General features: G+C 40.3%; 1 protein-coding gene across 1 annotated transcript in view; it reads right to left on the reverse strand.

Moving 5' to 3' along the window:
- cnksr2a (connector enhancer of kinase suppressor of Ras 2a) overlaps positions 1–17814 on the reverse strand; it is a 50119-nt gene that overhangs the window by 29611 nt on the left and 2694 nt on the right. Inside the window, exons 2-4 of the mRNA XM_079361163.1 lie at positions 6481–6644; positions 5963–6165; positions 287–374 (exon numbers count right to left, since the gene is read on the reverse strand). Coding sequence (XP_079217289.1) covers positions 287–374; positions 5963–6165; positions 6481–6644 — 455 coding nt within the window. The remainder of the gene's footprint in view (positions 1–286; positions 375–5962; positions 6166–6480; positions 6645–17814) is intronic.

Genomic DNA, 17814 nt, shown 5'->3' on the forward strand with positions numbered 1-17814 from the left:
ATGCAATGTCTATACCCTCACAGATAAAAACACGCCAACGCAAACAGACACACTTATCTTTATTTACACACACATCAGTCACACAATAGACAAGCTGTTAAGACATAAATAGCAAAATTCGAGACTTGCTCAAGGATGTAGAGAGTCTGAGGCTGCTGCATCACGCCCCCACACACACAAGCATCGTTCTTAGGGGGATATGACAGCCATGGCAGAATACAAGCTAACAACCTCCAAAACACACACACACACACACACACACGGGCACACAAACAATTCCACACACCTGCTGTACAATGGTGGTGAGCTCCAGGCAGAGCTGAATGACATTATTTCGGGTTACTGAGTAGTCTGCCACTGCAGCAAAGGGAGACCTGGGGGGAACAGATAACACAGCGCTATATCTTCAAATGTTTCTGCAGAATTAGATAGTGTAGACATGGACACAAGCATTGTTAGTGAGACAGACACTGTGTCTGCACACACACACACAAAATATATGGGTGTCATAATGCAGACAGACAAACCAGCGCTTTTGTAAAGCTAACAAAAGATGTTGACAGAACTCAATTCTATCAAATGATGAAAAGATGCAAATGTTACCACTTTGTTGGACACTCCTTATTTACATTGATAAAGAGGGGGTCGTTATATTCTCTCCTCTCGTTGGTACAGGTTCATCTCAGCAAGCTCCTGAACAACTCAAACTCACATGCAAGTTCTCCAAAGTCTATTTTGATGATTGAGCAAGTGCGAGTGAAGGGAGGTCGTGTCTGCAGGACAACGTGAGAGCACGAGGAGCAGAGGAGGTTTTTTTCATTTTTTTTTACTAATGGATACTGTCCTGTTTACTGGTTTTATTGTGGGATGGTTTGGAGTCTAATTAAGCACCATCACTTTGAGCGTTGCTGCCAGTGGAACCATAATAGGGTGATGCCTTGGTATGCTGTCAAAATGTGCCTTCGTGGGAATGAATGAGCCTCTGGAACTTCATTCATTAAACTGTGCTTGGTGCTGCACTGGAAGGGAGGAAAGTGAAACACACACACACAAACACACACACACACATTGATAATGCTCACCTGCAGGCATTTCACCTTCACCATAATACTGGAGAAGCTGCACACGAGAATAAGCCTCGTAAGCAACCCCATTATAAGGTTTTAACTCTTGAGTCACAAGTGAGGCGTGTAAGGTAACGAATGAGCTGAAAATGAGTCAACGATACCTGTAAGAAATCATAACCAAGTGGTTCTGGAGAGGAAACCGCCGATGGCGTCCTTCCTCCTTAAAGTGGAGATTAAACTTGTAGTGTTGTTTCACAAAAGGAAATAGGAGCACAGCTCCAGTGGACAGTAGTGTGAAGCTGCATTCGAGAATCAGGTAAATAGGCCACACTGTTCTGGGAGCGCCGATTTACACTCGTGGTAAGAATTATTAATTTAAATCCAGCTTCTGGAGCCAAACACTATAAAAACCCGTTACGACTGAGTATTCCTTTTCGAAGAAATGAAATAAACTGTGAGGAGGTTGTTTACCACTGTGGATACTGTCCTGTGGGTGAGATAGAAACTTTGTTTTGTGCAGTTTAAGTGGCTCCAGATTATTGTGTATTGGCAAAGTAATTTGATAGTGTATTTCTTTTTTTTTAAACCTTGTTTTTGGTCTTATTGGGGGGGAGGTGTTACGTGCTGCTGTTTCTGCTGTCTCTCCCCCTTGCTCTCTCTGTTGCAGGTGGCCTGATTGGTGATTGACTCTCACCTGCTGTTCATCAGGTTGCAGGGATAGAACTGCAGTGTGCTGGAGCTGGAAGGTCTTTCTCTTTTTTCCTGATCTTTGATTTGCAGGAGCTGGAGTTGTGTGCATTTTTTGCTAGATCTGGAGGACTCCTTTAGTTTGTTTTTTTTGTTGTTAATACTTTAGGCTGCCAAATAAACCTTATTTTCTTTAACTTACTCATTTTCTTCAATGGATTTATTTAGTATTGTTCATCCCCGCATCCCCTAGCAATCCGGGGAAAGTAACAGTCTATCATACGTTTGTTTCCATTGTCAGACTCTCCTATGTGGCGTTCACATTCTGCCATGAAGTGTGTTTTTATGAAACCTTTTCCTCCCTGTGAGAAGAGGGTCTTTAAAGCCTGTTTTGTGTGAACACAGTGTTTATAGATGAGGCCGCAGGCATATAGTAACATAATAGACTATTCAGGTGAGAACAAGGTGTTAATGATAAGGAACTTGCTGCAGCTAATGGGACGCTAATGACTACATACACACAAGCATATCAGAAATACTGCATACATTATGATTAATATAGAGCACAAATATACAGCAGAGTCATTATCACTTTATACACACATCATAACTTTGCTTCATTGTTCCAAAGACCCAGATTAAAATTCGGCCATAGCCTCTAGTGTATGCTGTACTATCTGTGGTATGTGTGTGTGTGATTTGGGTCATCAGTATTGAGGCTGTGTGCTATATATACACAGGTCCTAAGGCTACACAGACTGTTTGCTCACCGTAAGGCTCATTCGTCAAACATCAATGACAAACATATCTAAAGATTGTAAAAAAATAAAGTTGTGGAAGAATGTCAGCTAATCCTGCAAGTCTGAATCGCTAACGACGCACGACTATGGCCCCGTGGCCACCTTGCCTTTTTCAATTGTTGCAGGCAGCCACCTGGAGACAAAGCGCAGCGTCCATTTTTCCGCTCCGAACGCTCAGGTTAAAAATCGTTCTACTTTTCAGAGAGGCATTGTTGATGTCATCGGTTGCCCTTTTTCAAATTGTCTCCTATCTTGTCCCATAATCCTCTTTGCTCCGTGTCTGACCAGGAGAAAAAAACCCAATCTGAAATAAAAACATAGAGGTCAAAGTAAAAAAAGAAGTATCTGTCCTACAGCGGCCGTTCTCAACAGACAGGAGGGACATGTTGCGCTTTTATTCTCAGTGAACCAACGCTCATAGGAGAGCTTTCAAGTTCAGAGCCAGCGCTTCTCTGCCCTGAACAAAACGCTACGTGGACACAGGGCCAAAAGCTCATGATATCTATAACATATATGTGCTTACACTGTTCAACCCGATTGTCCAGCATGATTTGAGCACTCACACTGTACGTGCGGAAAAAAAAAACTTCCACAGACAGAAGTTAAAGCTGAATTTTCTCGCACACACGGCTCAAATACAAACATTGTTGTAGAGCGCGATAACTTCAGATGAAAGGCAACCAAAAAGAGTCAGTTAAAATAGGCTACTAGGACACAACTTTACCCACAGAACCACTATCTAATATTGTATGTAAAATAAAATGCGTTCCTTTGACTTCTTAACCTGCTAACTCATGTTTAGTTTAACAAATCCGGAGTTTGCAGATGTCATGACAGCATCAGAACGTGAATGTGTGGAGGTCAAGCAATTTATTATTTGCAAAAATGGCAGCATTTCCAAAAAATCGTTCCTCGGTTATTCAGTCTCTTTTTATCTGGTCGATCAATTCCTGTTTGGGTATGAGATTGTTTTTTTCCTCTCTCCACCCCCTCTCACATATTTCCCTCCTCACCTCTCCCTCTGCTCATCCTGATTCACATCCATTCCCCACGTCTTCCCTTCTTCCACCACCTATTATTCAGTCCCTTCACAGCTGCTCTCTGGGGCTCCTGATTGGCTCAGGTGGCTCAGTTCCCAAGACGGATCCTCCACAATGAGCCTCCTACTTCCCCTACCTAAAATATACGCATCCCAGACCTAACTAGACTGCAACTTTGTCTCCCACGTCCTCTTCCTTTTCCTTCACTTCCGACGTTTCCTTATTTCATTACACCTTGAAAATAACACTGTTGTAGTTCTGTCCTTGCCAATAAAACTGCAACAACATGGGGAGTTATTAAACCTGAAGGTGTCCCGATACATAAAATGAGTCATTTCATTCCTTCACCTCATCACAGAGCAGTTGATATAAAAAGTCAAGTTGTCGAGTGTTACAGTTTAGTTTATGACCAATACAGGACAAAAGATCACCTGAGACAATAAAAGACAGGATAGGAGAGGATACTCTGAGTAATTTAGAAACAGTTTAGCTGCATCAAAAAATAGTACCACTGCTTTAAGTTATCGATATCAGTTAAATACACCACACATAATCTGTGGACCCTTAAGGGTACGTCATTACTTCAGAGGAGGTGATTTCAAATGTACATGTAAAGAAGAGATGACGAGTTCAAAGAAAGGGAAAATAAATTTTTTTTTTATTTATTCATTATTTTATTAATTAATTTATTAAATTATATTTTATACATTGGCAATTGCTTCTTATATTATTTAAGTACTTAATAAATTAGCCTTATTTCCCATGTTAACTGTTTTTAGCACCAATACACCAAGACAAATCCCTTGTATATGTAAATGGCACTTGGCGATAAAAAAAACAATTCTGATTGTGATTCTAAAACTTCTAATTTCAGGATTGATGAATGACAGCTTCACATTTTCTCCATAACAGATTTGAGAAAAAGATGGGTTTTCCTTCCGCACAGTGTGTCGACTTGATGTGTTTGATGACGCCTGACGGCCCGGATAAAGAGAAGAGTATGTATATGAGGACACGTCGGGGTATCAGAGCGGGGAAAGAGATGATGCGAGCTGTTATTTTACTGATGAAAGGTTGCTAAAATGTCTTCTCAAGGCGTTTCGAGAGAAACTACAAAGTGATGTACATTTGCTGCCTGAGCGCTGAACTGATGCTGCACTCTTCCTCCACCCCTGAGAGGTGTAATAACTGGCAATCAGGGATGAAAGTTCAGATTTAACACTATTTATGCAAATGTGCTACTGTTGTAGACCTTTGAGGAAGGAGTAATCAAGACAAGACAGCCTGTATCCTTGCATGCTTGGAAATCTCTTCCACATCGTTAGGGTGCGTTGATGAAATTACCATATCATCCAACTCGCAGCTCTTATTTCAAAAAAAAAAAAAAAAAAAAAAAAAAAAAATCATCTAGTTTTACTCCTCATTTGTTATTCCCGGGCTGTGAAAATCAATTTCCAGAAGATGAGATTTCATTGAAATAAAATCTCCAATTGGATGATATGCCTGTTAAATATAGCGCTGAGCCGTCACACAGCTAGAATTCACATTTAGATTATGCAGGATATAAAAATAAAAGGAGTGTTCAACAATGTCTGAACAGATGCGTCTCAGAAATTGGAGAATTGCGAGCATGAGGCTCCGCTGAGTCTTTCCCGTCTTCGATGTCGCTTTGCCATTTACGGTTGCATCACCGTGCGTGGGCGAACGCATGTGCGCGCTTGCGCAAGTGCGTGTCAGTGCACGCGTGCGTGGGTGTCAGTCTGCGATTGTGTGTTGCGTACGAGTGTGTGGGTGTTTTTCTATGAGTCTGAGTGTGCCATGTGTGGCTGTGGCTCTACATGCTTCAGTGTGTCTCGATGGCCTGAGGACAGATGTGGGTTGCCCGACATTTCAAGACGCGAATGCCAAAGACCTTTAGTACTGAGTGTGTGTGTGTGTGTGTGTGTGTGTGTGTGTGTGTGTGTGTGTGTGTGTGTGTGTGTGTGTCGTGCGCAGGAGACCGCCGAGTCATGAATAAATGAAGTGACAGAGACGAGAGATGAGAAGAGACAGAGAAACACAGGAAGAAAAAGGTCTGACATTATCTCTTCAGAAAGTAACATATCTGAGAAGATGTCAACAAGCTGCAGCTTTAAGAGGGGCAGAAGAAGAGTTTATATTCTGCAGTTTAAAGATTTTGAAAAAACTGCACACAGTACATAACGTAAATATATTCAAGTGGGCTACACAATACAAGACATGCCTCTGTGATTTAAATACTTCTAATCATAGCTTTTATTTCAATGTATTTGTGTGTCGTTGTTGTTATTTACCCTATTTTATTTGTGAGTACCTAAAGCTCACCCAGGACAAACGGTGAACCAATTACCTGTCCAGCCAGGCTAGCAGGCTCTTCGCTGCAGTGATGAGGTCGACCACAGAGGTCAACAGGTCATTGGGAAGCCGCCGCGAGGTCCTGCTCTCTGATTGGCTGCTTCGACGGCGTCCAGAAATGAAGTTCTGCAGGTTTTTGGCCGAGGCACCAAGTTTGTGAGCCAGAGTCCTGACGCTCTCCGTCTCGAGACCCGAGTTCTACACACAAAAACACACACACACACACATACAGATCTATGTAACCAACTGAGGTCCATCACTCGAAACAGTCTGAGTGCGGCCCTCACAGTTGATGAGGAATTGAAGACCGTAATTACAAACTTTTTCTAAGTTTGTGATAGCAGCTATTTGGAGATGCAAGACTTTGATACAGTACAGTAAGAGCTTACTTTCCGCGTCCCATTACATTGTGCCTTCAAGCAGAACACAAATGCATTAGCAGCTGCAGCTGTAAAGATGGCTAATGGGAGTCAAGCAGTGCACTGAAACTACGACGCAAACGCACAAACTCACCAGAGCACAGAGCAGGTCTACAGCCTCCAGAATCAGCTCCTGGTGTCCTATGCGAGAGACTCCAAGCTCCTCCAGTTCAGCGTGGCTAATCCTCAGCAGCCTCTCCCCGCACACACCTCCACGCTCAAAGACACACACATATTGCTGCAAGCAGTCGTCCAGACCTGCATCAAACACATATACATTATAAGGGTGACTCAGATTAAATAAACTCAAATTTGCGACAAATTGAGATCACGGCCCCAATAGCATAAATAAACACTTTTTATTCTTAGGGGCATGGTACTGTTGATATTTTCTATCAAAGTTCTTAGTAGCTAGTAATGAGCATTCACTTCGGTTAACTTCACAATTTTTATACTTCTGTTTTGTTTCATCATCTGGATTCACTATTAACTCATATCTGCTTCAAGAAAAAATGTTTAAATCTTAAACAATTTGTAATAATTAAAAGACAACTGAATTTGTTTCAAGAAAGGACAAGAAACATCTGAGAAGAGGGTGTTTGAGAACTAAACAAATGAACACACTTTTTTTTACTTAGGAAAACAGTTGAAACAACCTCAACAGGAAACATTTCTACAAATCGAAGGCAGGCTTTCAACCTGCATCAACATATGTTTGGCAAGACGTGAAGCGCCGTGATTTTTTTTTTCAGATGTTCAATTTGTCAACACGTTCATTTAAAGATTCAGCTGGTGTGGAGCAACATGAGTGTGGGGAACATTTGCGATTGTTAATTTCTACAATTCTGAATTTGTTAAAAATGCCCCAAAATCTTTTTTTTTTTAAAACATGCTTTCTTTTTTCCTGAGTATATTTTTTACAAGCAGCCAGTTTGAGCACAGCGTCCCAGCTGCAGGCATTTTTTTCCCTGCACCCTTTTCTCCAAGTAGGGGGAGTCTCGGTCCTGACTTGTCAGTCACACTTCTAACATTAACTCGACTTGTGGTTCCTTTTCCTCATTTAATTTCCTGCTCTCTATCCACTGTCCTCTAAAAGACAGGCAAAAAAAAGCCCTCCTAAAAATCATTTGGAACAATGTTTAGGAAGAACTTTGGGAATAATTCAAAAGTCGAGCTCATATCATTTGATCAACAAACAGAATTTAAATAAATGACTCAATGGCCAACCACTTTTGATCAACACACAGCATCACTTCCATCACTCAATCCTGAACTGCCAAAAGATAACAACATCCGTTACAGTATCTCGCTCATTTCAAAACACCGGTGCACCTGCAGCGTTTCAACAATGAAGGCCTTATAGTCATGATCATCTTTTTGTTTTTTGGCAAGATTCTGAGAAATTCCTGGTAAACTGGCTGAAGCCCACACGTTATTCTCATTGAAGTGTTTTGCAAGTTATGAATAAATAAAACTTGTATTTGCTCTATTATGCTGAACACATTTTCTTGAGCTTTTTGGGGTTACGGTCTCAAATAAAGCCAGGAAAAGGGTTGCAAAAAAAGTATGCTAAAGGACTCAGTTGACAAAAAAGTGTCTAGGATAAGCATAAAGTAAATAAATGCATTTATTGAAAGAGATATGATAAAAAAATAAATAATAAATCAATCCACTATGAACTTCAAACGGGGAAAAGTGGCCTCCCATGTTGTTTGCTATTATACTGTCACATTATGGCTTATTGTTTGAAGGTGTTTAGCATTCAGTATTCTGTGCTTTTATGGCAAATAAAAGGATACACATTAGGTGGATATAGATAATAGGTACAATACACAAGAAGAGAATCTCATTCCAACAATACCATCACTCGTCAGTACTTTTCCTGGCTCAGACTGAATTCAAAACATCCATCCGCTGATCGATAACACATCCCCGCTTGAAATTATAGGTTTTGGGCTGCACTCCAGTGGCGCTAATCAGCTTTCCTTGCCATACGTTTTTCCCTCTTCAAAGTCAGCCTAAGGGGAGGATAGATGCTTTTAGTCTGCATAGGAAAATGCGAGACACAGATTTAGTCGCTCCTGTTCGTCTCAGATAATGCAACATCTGCTGTGTAATGTTTTTTCAGACGTTCGGCGTGTTTGCAGTTTTGTAGATTTTTCAGCAGAGTGCTGTTTTATAAAACTGTGGTGCAACGCGGGAGAAGCAAAAAAATATGGTTTGTTTTCAGAAGCACCTAAGGGTTGAAAGAGGCCTTTTGGGTCTTGTTTTCTTTTCTTTTCTTTTGTTTGTTTTCACACAAGGCAGAAAACATTTTGTTGGATTTATGAGCTAAACATTTGACTTTGACTTTCCCCTTGAAATGAGGCAGAGAAAGAGTGAAACGTCTCAAAGATACTAAAGTTTATTTCCCCCGAATGCTCAGTGCTAAAAAGTTGGAAAAAGTTGTTTAACGTTCCTCGGACTTGTATAAGTGCAGCTTATATATATATATACCTTATATTACTGACGCTTGAACTATACACTTACAAGTGTACTTGAAAATTCAACCGTTTCATTTTTATTTTAACTTTAAATGGCTGACATTTAAGATGTTTGTGTTAAATATTTCATTTTCAAACAGTAACTTTACCTACGTTTACAGGTAACATCAATGACCTATCAATGACGTCCACAGATTTCAACAAGTTCACATTGTTCACAGGGCATTGTAATAAGACTAGGATTACAAAGATAGAAGAAGCTTTAAGAGTCTGCATTCATTAATTTCAACCTCAATGAACACCAATGAATGCACAGAGAAACTTGTTCGTCCTTGTCTGTAACAATGGCTCATTACCATTTTCAAATCTGGTTCCCTTCTGCAAGAGTTTGACTTTTATCTGATCTGCAACCATAAGCATTCAGGTGTTTTTTTAAAGAATAAGAATTTTAACTCAAGTCCTTATTTGTATTTCGTTTAGGGGGGGGGGGGGGGGGGGCAAGCTCTGCAAGTTAACAAACTGGCAATCTGTTGCTCTATTCAAGTTTTTTTTTAATCATTTATTTTAAATTTGTGATGTTTTTTGCATTAAGGTATATAAAAGGAAAAAAAACCCTCTCAGGCTTATAGAACAGAAACCTACATATTTGCACCATCAAACCAATGCACTTTGTGCAACAGTTGATACTCAAAGATTGCTTAATGTGCAAAGTTAATACCCCATGACAGCTTCCTTTTTGGCTCTCCCAAAGAGGTCAGCACTGTGAAGACAGTTTGCTCTTTGGGCAGCGGTGCAAGTCTCGTGGGTCACAGTTTGCTGCAGTTGAACTGGATGAGAAAATGTGAGGGAATTTACTAAGACCTTAAACAAAGTGTGAAACAAGAGCTGAGAGGATTGTAGAAAAGAAGTAATGGATGGGCAATCAGGCAGCCACCCGGGTACGGCATTACTCTTTGCTGGATTGTATAACGTTTGTGTTGTGAGTGGGATTGTCTCTTAAGATCTGTGAGTGTATACGTGAGTGTATAAGTGGGTGGGTGCTTTGCGTTGTCCGTGTGTGTGTTGGGATAGTTGTGTGTTTGTCTGGCCTGGCCTGGGATTGCTGAGTCAAAGGAAAATCAGATCAAGACAGAGCGGTTCAACTGCAGCCCCCTTGGCTCCCAAAACAATGAATGTATCCAGCTTCTAACCTCTTAACAAACAGCCAACTGGCAAACACACACACGCTCCTAACACACACTCACACCTCTGAGGAATGAGCATTGATTTCCCCCGCCTCACGTCTCCACTTTATAATACACTCATCTATCATAACCCCACGAACAAAACAGGATAGAAGAGAAGAAGGAAGAGGAAAAGAAAATACCTCAAAAGCCAGCTGCTTAATTGAATGCAAACTATGTTGCACATGCTCACACACACACACACACACACGCAGATTCCGTCTCTCATCAGCGACGGGTATACAGCATTTGTTGCTTTCTCTGCAGCCTCCTGTCGCTTCCTTTCCTCCTATGCAGCACATATAAAGTCTTAAGGAACCTCGAAAACCTCATCGTTGTAAATCAGGCTTGGACAAATCCATTAAGTCTTAAAAAAAAACAAACATGTAATTTTATCTCCTAAAAACAAAATAAAGCGTTTATTACCTTGAAGTGTAGCAATCCATTTAAAAATAAAAAAGTCCTTCATTCATCATTATCTCATTTTGGAGTAAGACTTGATAAATTGATTCCACCACCTAGACCCCCGAAACGCTCCGAGTCGATGAGCGATATCTCGGCTCACAGCTTACTCTGACACGCATGAAAGGCTTCAGATAAGAATGAAGACATCAAACTGCTTGGTTGTTTTTTTATGTAGCTCCCAACCCGATGATCAAGTGAAGGTTGCAACTGTCCATCTTAAAAAAAAAAAAAAAAAATGTGTTTACATCACCTGACAACTGCAGAAAAATCTAGATATAGGGATAAATTGCAGGTTTTGCACACTTAATCAGCACCCACAACACTATTTCAATCTGTACAAGCAGCTGCACCAAGTTGTACCAGAACTAAACTTCTGCTGTTTACTTACAGTATATTGAATGGATCTTCCTTCCGCTTACACAGCTGAACAATTAAAGACGACAACAGTATAAACAGCTATAAGGTTTATTTTAACCATTCAGAAAGTGAAGAGCAAGACATTCTCAAAGTGAGAACTGTTAAGTTTAAAGTCAGTAATGTCTTGCTCGAGTTCACACAATAAACGCACACAATATTTAACGGCGGGAGTACAAGTCTGTTCTTTCGTTCCCTCAATAAACATCTGAGTGTCTTTAGCCTCAATCCACAACCTCCTCCTCTCTGCGGTTTCTCTCTCTCTCTCTCTTCTCTCTTTCTAAGCAAAAGTACAACTCTACAACTGTCTAGCGTTCAAAACTACCAAGCAGTTGACCAATAACTTCTCCATGGAGGGCAGCATTAGGTGGCGGTTCCACAAGTGTTAGACGTCACGTTAAAGCGATGAAAGAGTGTCCTTAACATGAAATGATTGCTTACAAATGAATAACTATCATCATTAATTACTTATAGATGTCCATAGCGGGGACAGGAGTTGCAAATTAGCCATGGCTGGAAACCTGTTTGCAAGGCATGTCATTTTTGTTTTGCATATGAAGCAACGCTCATTGCATTTGTCACTGTTAAATTAAAAAAGCAACTTCAGAAATATAAGTACATTTAATTTGCATTTTTGGTTTGGGGCCACTGGGTCCTTATTTCTAAATAAAGCTTAAAGTTAAAGCCACAATATTTGACAGTATTGAGCGTTGTGGAAACCGTTTGGGGAATGCCTTCTCGTGCTTCATTGTGACAATCCTGCCCTGCATAACCTATATCCAGAAAGAAATGTTTCATGAAGGAGAAGTGGACTGGACTGCAATGAGCCCTCACCCGAGAGAACCTTTCGGGATAAACTGACTCGAAGCCTGCAAGCAGAGTTTTATCGTCTGACTTTAAGAGTAGACCTCTGTGATGTCCTTTTTGCTGAATCCCTGCATGCACCACAATGTGTGGAAGATTTTGTCTAGGAGTGAATGTGAAATTAGCAGCAGATTAAAACCCACCAATCACAAAGGGTTGTACATTCCACTCAGGTTTGGTCATAACATTAAATTTAACATCTTAGCATTGCCATTTAAACTCAAGCGAGGTGTCTGAGAATGTGTTTTTAACGAGCGCTAATGGGTCGCTGATTTCTAATAGACGTAAAGCTGAGAGAGACAATGTTGGCTTGAACAGGCAAAGTGTTACTATTACAGCGAAAAGCAGGAAAGCAGAAGGGGAGATATACACTAGGTAGCAAAACTTCACTGATAATCAGCATCGCTTATCACTGCCAGTGAGGGAGAGCGTGAATGCCCTGAATACTGATGAGTCAAATTGTAAGTGACATCGTTGAGCGCTCCCAAACACCCACGCAGACTGGGACAAAGACCATAACCATGCTATACAGTTAATATAAAGGCTTCACATAGTGTGACTGCTGTGTAGGACTCATTATTTTTCTGCAGTGGTTCCTCGTATTTTTGTCAGATATATCCTGAAATCTCTGTGAGATGAACTTATATGCCCTGTTATCGACTGTGCCAGTTATTTCAACCATTTCACCTCTCTCATTACGTTTACAGACATTTCACCTTCCATCCATTATATTAACCAAATGTTTTATGAATTGTTTCTTTGAGCCATTTCAACCGTTCCTCTTCTACTTTTTATTTATTTAAAATACAGTATTTCAAATGCTTTTAAGCACAAGCACTTTTTTTGATATACACAGTTCTTTTAGGGACTTCAAACTTTAGCCGTTAGCTAACACTCTCGTCCTTTTAACCTTTCCGCCGTTACTATTTGAATGGTTTGCCCGTTACACTTTACAAATGTTTTTACCCATTAGACCACTCTTTTTGCTAACATTTAAAAACACTTTATTATCATGCCTACTTTAAGCTAAGTGTTGACGACATATACATTCATTTAAGCTAAATATTTGAACTATCTGTCAGTTTTATGGCAGCTACGGTAACTCTGTAGGGACACATGACTGAAAAGGCGAGAGCACATTTGGAAAAACTTGATAAAAGACGAGGATAACATCCAGTGCAATATAAGTATAAGTTACGAGTAACTTTGCATAATATAGAAATACTAGTTTGATGTTTAACCGCATTAACCCCAAGGAGAAACCAGCAAAGACCGACTATGTCTCACCTCACATAATTTGATAGACCTGTTAGCACACATTGTTGTGATTATACCCGAGCATAGAAGATGAGCATGATGTCCAGAGGTAAACGTACAAATCAGATTCAGCTTAGAATTTGAACAATTTATCGAGCTTAGCTTCTCAGCTTTCAAATTCGGGTTTTTAAATTCAAATCTTTAAATGTTTCACCTTGAAGTTCTTAACTTTAGCAACAATCAATTTGAGCTAATCTGCCATTGCTTGCTACTGTAATTTGACTTTTCACAGGTTCTTAACAGAGGTGCTACAGCTGACTCTATTCTTGATGTCTTCCGGAAGTTAAAATGAAATGTTACTTTAATTAACTTCCCCGACCAGCGAGCATCCTCTGGGAACAGCAGAAGTGACACCTGGGGAATCGTTGCTGCACCGTGCAGCCAATGGAAATGCTAAAATGCAGCCTGCTCTTCTTTTTTTGATAAATTGATAATCACACTCTCAGTTAAAATGTGTATGTGGCTTGCAGTATAATGGTGTGTTGTCTCTACAATCATGAGCTCATATACATACAGTATGCATGCGAGTTACAGAAAGATATTCATCTTTGTGCTTATTTGTTCTACTGGAAGAGAAAATGTGTGATTCAGAGCTGACTCACACACTTAACTCCCACAGAGGCACACTTTTCACAACAGCAGGCAGCCAAACACCCACAAACACCCTATTTCTCTCTGTCACACACACACACACACACACACACACACACACACTTCTAATAAAACTGTGACTTCTGGGATGTTCAAGGGTCCCATAAAAGATCTGGCCCTCCCAGTCGGGTTATGTGTCATCTGTTCCAAGCACTTTGAAGATTCAGTAACAATAAAAGTAAGATGAGCTTCCACTGTGTTGCTGGGATTTGTAAATGCAGGATGTTAGAAGCCTTGCAACTAATAGAAGTGAGTTTATAGCTGCGGGTTGCCAGTTTAAATCCCAGTGTTGTATGGTGAGATTTTGCATGACATAAACCACCCAGAATTTTACCTAATTAAAAGCAGATTTTGTCTGTTTTGTGTCCTAGTTTCTTGCAGTTTGAGTGATAATAATAGTGTTTCCTGTCTGTCTCATAAACTTGGAAAAATCACTACAAGACAAAAATCACTAAGCCAAGATAATTAAATCTGACATTCACTCCAGATTGACATTTTCTCCAGGAAATACCACATTTGTCAACCTAGACCAACCTGTGTCTGCCCAGATTGGTCTTGCAATGGGCAGGTGAAAGCTTACAATGGATGGATAAACACTAAAATGCAGATTAATTTTTAGAGGTACAACATATAACAAAATAGACCATTAGGAAATAGCTAAATAATAGTTTGCTGTATTAGCCAAATAACTCTTTGATTGAGAAATGTACAACAATTTTAAACCTAAACTTAAATTTATGCATGTAAAATAAAACTGTGAGGAGTCACGAAGTCAGGACTGAGACGCTAAACACGAACTGTGTTGTGCTGCTGCAATAACTATTTTGAACAAATGCAAACGGGAGTTGTCTGACTCAAATGTGTTTAGAAATAAATCTGTGATATCAGGGTCACCCTGTCAGCTATTCGATAGAGACTGCACACAATGCAACGGGGGTGAATTTGTCGGTGCATCATGCTGGGTTGGACTTGACCCACTGCCATTTGGAGAATGTCAACCCCTTTTGTCCTTTCCTAATATTTCCTGTCCTATCTTCAAACTGCAATATCATGTTTGTAACCTTACAAACATGATAACCTGCCAAAAGGTAGTTCCATAGAGAACACAAAAAAAGTGATTTTTAGACTGCAGTGTCGAATTACTGTCAGGCCATACTGATAAAGTGTATTTGTCTAAACTGATGAAATGTCAATTACCTGTGTAACTGAATTAATGTGGCTTCAGTAAGACGGCTTTCTCACCTTGACCCTCATAATTCTGTTTATGAAGTGCTTAGGGGGCATAGGGTTTAAAATTAGAAAGTCACTGAACACAGCACAATGTTAATCAATGCATTTAAAGTTCCTGCTTCTGTATGTTAATTCCCTGACCTAGATGTGTGTCATGCTGGAGTGACTTTGAAGGGGCGGCTCGGACTCTTTGGCCTCTGAATGGCTGAAAGCCTAATTCACCGATACACACCCCACATTTTGCTCATTAAAGTCAAATGAGCCAACAAACACGAGAGTCAGATTTTTCTGATGCAAACTGGCGGAGGTTTAAAGCAATCCAAATCCTCATGAGTCTCGTCATGCCTCACCTTAAATTCTTCAAGATCAATCCGACAGACGGAAACCCCCCTCTGATCCTAACGGGTGTGACTATCTCCCTGGCAGCTTTCTCTCCTGGTAAACGGTGTCATCAGATGTGATCGCAGGCTGCAGCAGGATTTTTTAGAATCAAATTCATGCAAGGGAAATGAGGTAAAAAAAAAAATTCCAGCATGAAAAATGATAACAGGACATCGGGGTGAGAATTCCCAGCAGCCCCAGCAATGCACAGTAAGTTCTCAAATTACTATTGAAGTGTACCCCTCCCATAGTGTTTTAGCCCGAGTCGTGCCAATGCAGCACTGTTGCCAAGTCAACAATACGCAGACCTTTTGACCCCAGACGCCTCTGGCATATGTGATCTGCACTTTTTACTGTATACGCACGCACACAAATACTGTATATCATGTTTCCCTCTGTCGCCGCAGACACACCCAAGAGACCCAGCATGAACCGAATACCACATTCAGGCATGCCACGTGTGTTGTTTGTGTATATCAGTGTTTGTGTGTGCGCAATAGCAAATGTCCGAGGACCCGGGTGGAGCCTTCTGTTCAGAGCTGGTGTGTGTGTGTCTGTCAGCTGTTCTGCACAGACGGTCTGGGACGAACAACTCACTATCCACCCACAGACTGGCTGCAAACAAACACACACACACACACACACACACACACACACACACACACACAGGGGCACATATAAACACATGCCATATGCACATGACCAACTGATAACCCTTCCAATGATGAGGCTCGGAGAACCTGACACAGTACATGTTAATGAATCTCTGTCACGATTTTTCTTTTCTGCGTCTTACTGAAGCAGCGTGTGATTCAATAATTCCCTGACCTGCTTTTTATGTGTTACACAAACATGATGAATAACAATTCTCGCTAATATTAGTTGTTATTAGTCATTTTTCACATTTTATGTCGAGGGTGGGACCTTGGATCCGGCAGTGTTTTGTTTTGAAAGCCAGAAGAGACATGGAGCGATGATGCATCCTGGTGCTGCCTGTGAGAAATGTCAGAGAGTGACCCGATGGTGGCGCTCTTAAAGGTCAAAGAGGCTCAATTTAAAGGTAAAAACAATTGGCACAGTGGATGGCAGGAATGATTTCACAGTTTCTTCTTTCTGTGGAAGGATGAAGCCTTTTCAACATATTGATGGAGTTCTTAAAATAAGAATTCAATATGTTTTATCTAACATATTCAATAGCTCCTATGTGATATTGGGAAAGAAAATAATGATGGTATTTTAGTAATTTGGGGATTTCAAAGAGACTTTTTAGATTATTGTGCTAATTTGATAAATTAAGGAATAATGGTATCTCTTTATGTTGCGGTGCAGTGCTAAAAATACCCATCTTTGAAATTTTCTTAGAGCAAAAATTTGTAATTTTTCCACCAGAAAAAAGTCATTTAAAAGTCAATCTAACGGTACAAAAACTTTCAACAGGCTGAATAGCATCTCTCTCATGTCCCACTTAGGCAGCAGGCCACAGTTCTCTGCGTTCGGCTTTATGACACTAGCCAGTTAGCCTGTCTCCATATTGTTTGATACAACGGCTAAGGCTAATAGATGGTGACGGATGAAGCAACGAGAGAATGACATGGCAAGAATCAGAGTATATATCCATGCAGATATTATTCATAGCAGATTTGTTGGGCTTTATTGTTATCTGTGTCATCTAACCCGAGTTATGTGTCAGGGTTGCATATTAGTAAAAACATAAATCCACCTTTCACCAAAAGTCTTCTCCAACGATCTGCAGACGCTAGCAAAGTTGTATATGAACCAAACCCAGCAATATTACAGTGACCCTGTCAGTCAACAATCATCTTTGACTTCTCACAACACCGCACTTCTGCTCATCAACAGATGCACACTGTCAGCGAGGGCGAGGAATAACAGCACTCTGTGCTTTCCCCTGCAAGGATGACTGAAGGCTGGAGTAGCTAGCGCCGCTAACATTAGCCACACTAGCAAACCAATTTGACCAACCATAGACTGCTTTCGTACATAGACTAGTCGACTAGTCTAAATTTTATATCTATAAAAAATTCTGTGATTATATTCTCTCAAGACCATCCCTAATGGAAAGTAGGACAAGAATTACTGGAATATGCTGTTTTGATATCCTGTTCAGTTACAGTAGCTGAAACTGTGTTTATCATAATAGAAAACCATTTATTTGAATCTACATTAATTGGGGAAATTCTTGAACAACGTTTGGCCAGTTATGCCTGGAAAATTATGTAAATAGTTTTTAATTGTATTATGCAACTCTTTTAGAAATGCTGAGAATTGAAGTCTCCATACATGAACTTCTTATTACCTACTTTTACTTCTAGAGTGTAAAATTCTATAAATAAAGCTGTGAGTTGAAAAACCTAAATCACTTTTATTTTACAATCCTGT

The sequence above is a fragment of the Symphodus melops genome (genome assembly GCF_947650265.1).
Source record: "Symphodus melops genome assembly, chromosome: 14".
Lineage (NCBI taxonomy): Eukaryota > Metazoa > Chordata > Actinopteri > Labriformes > Labridae > Symphodus > Symphodus melops.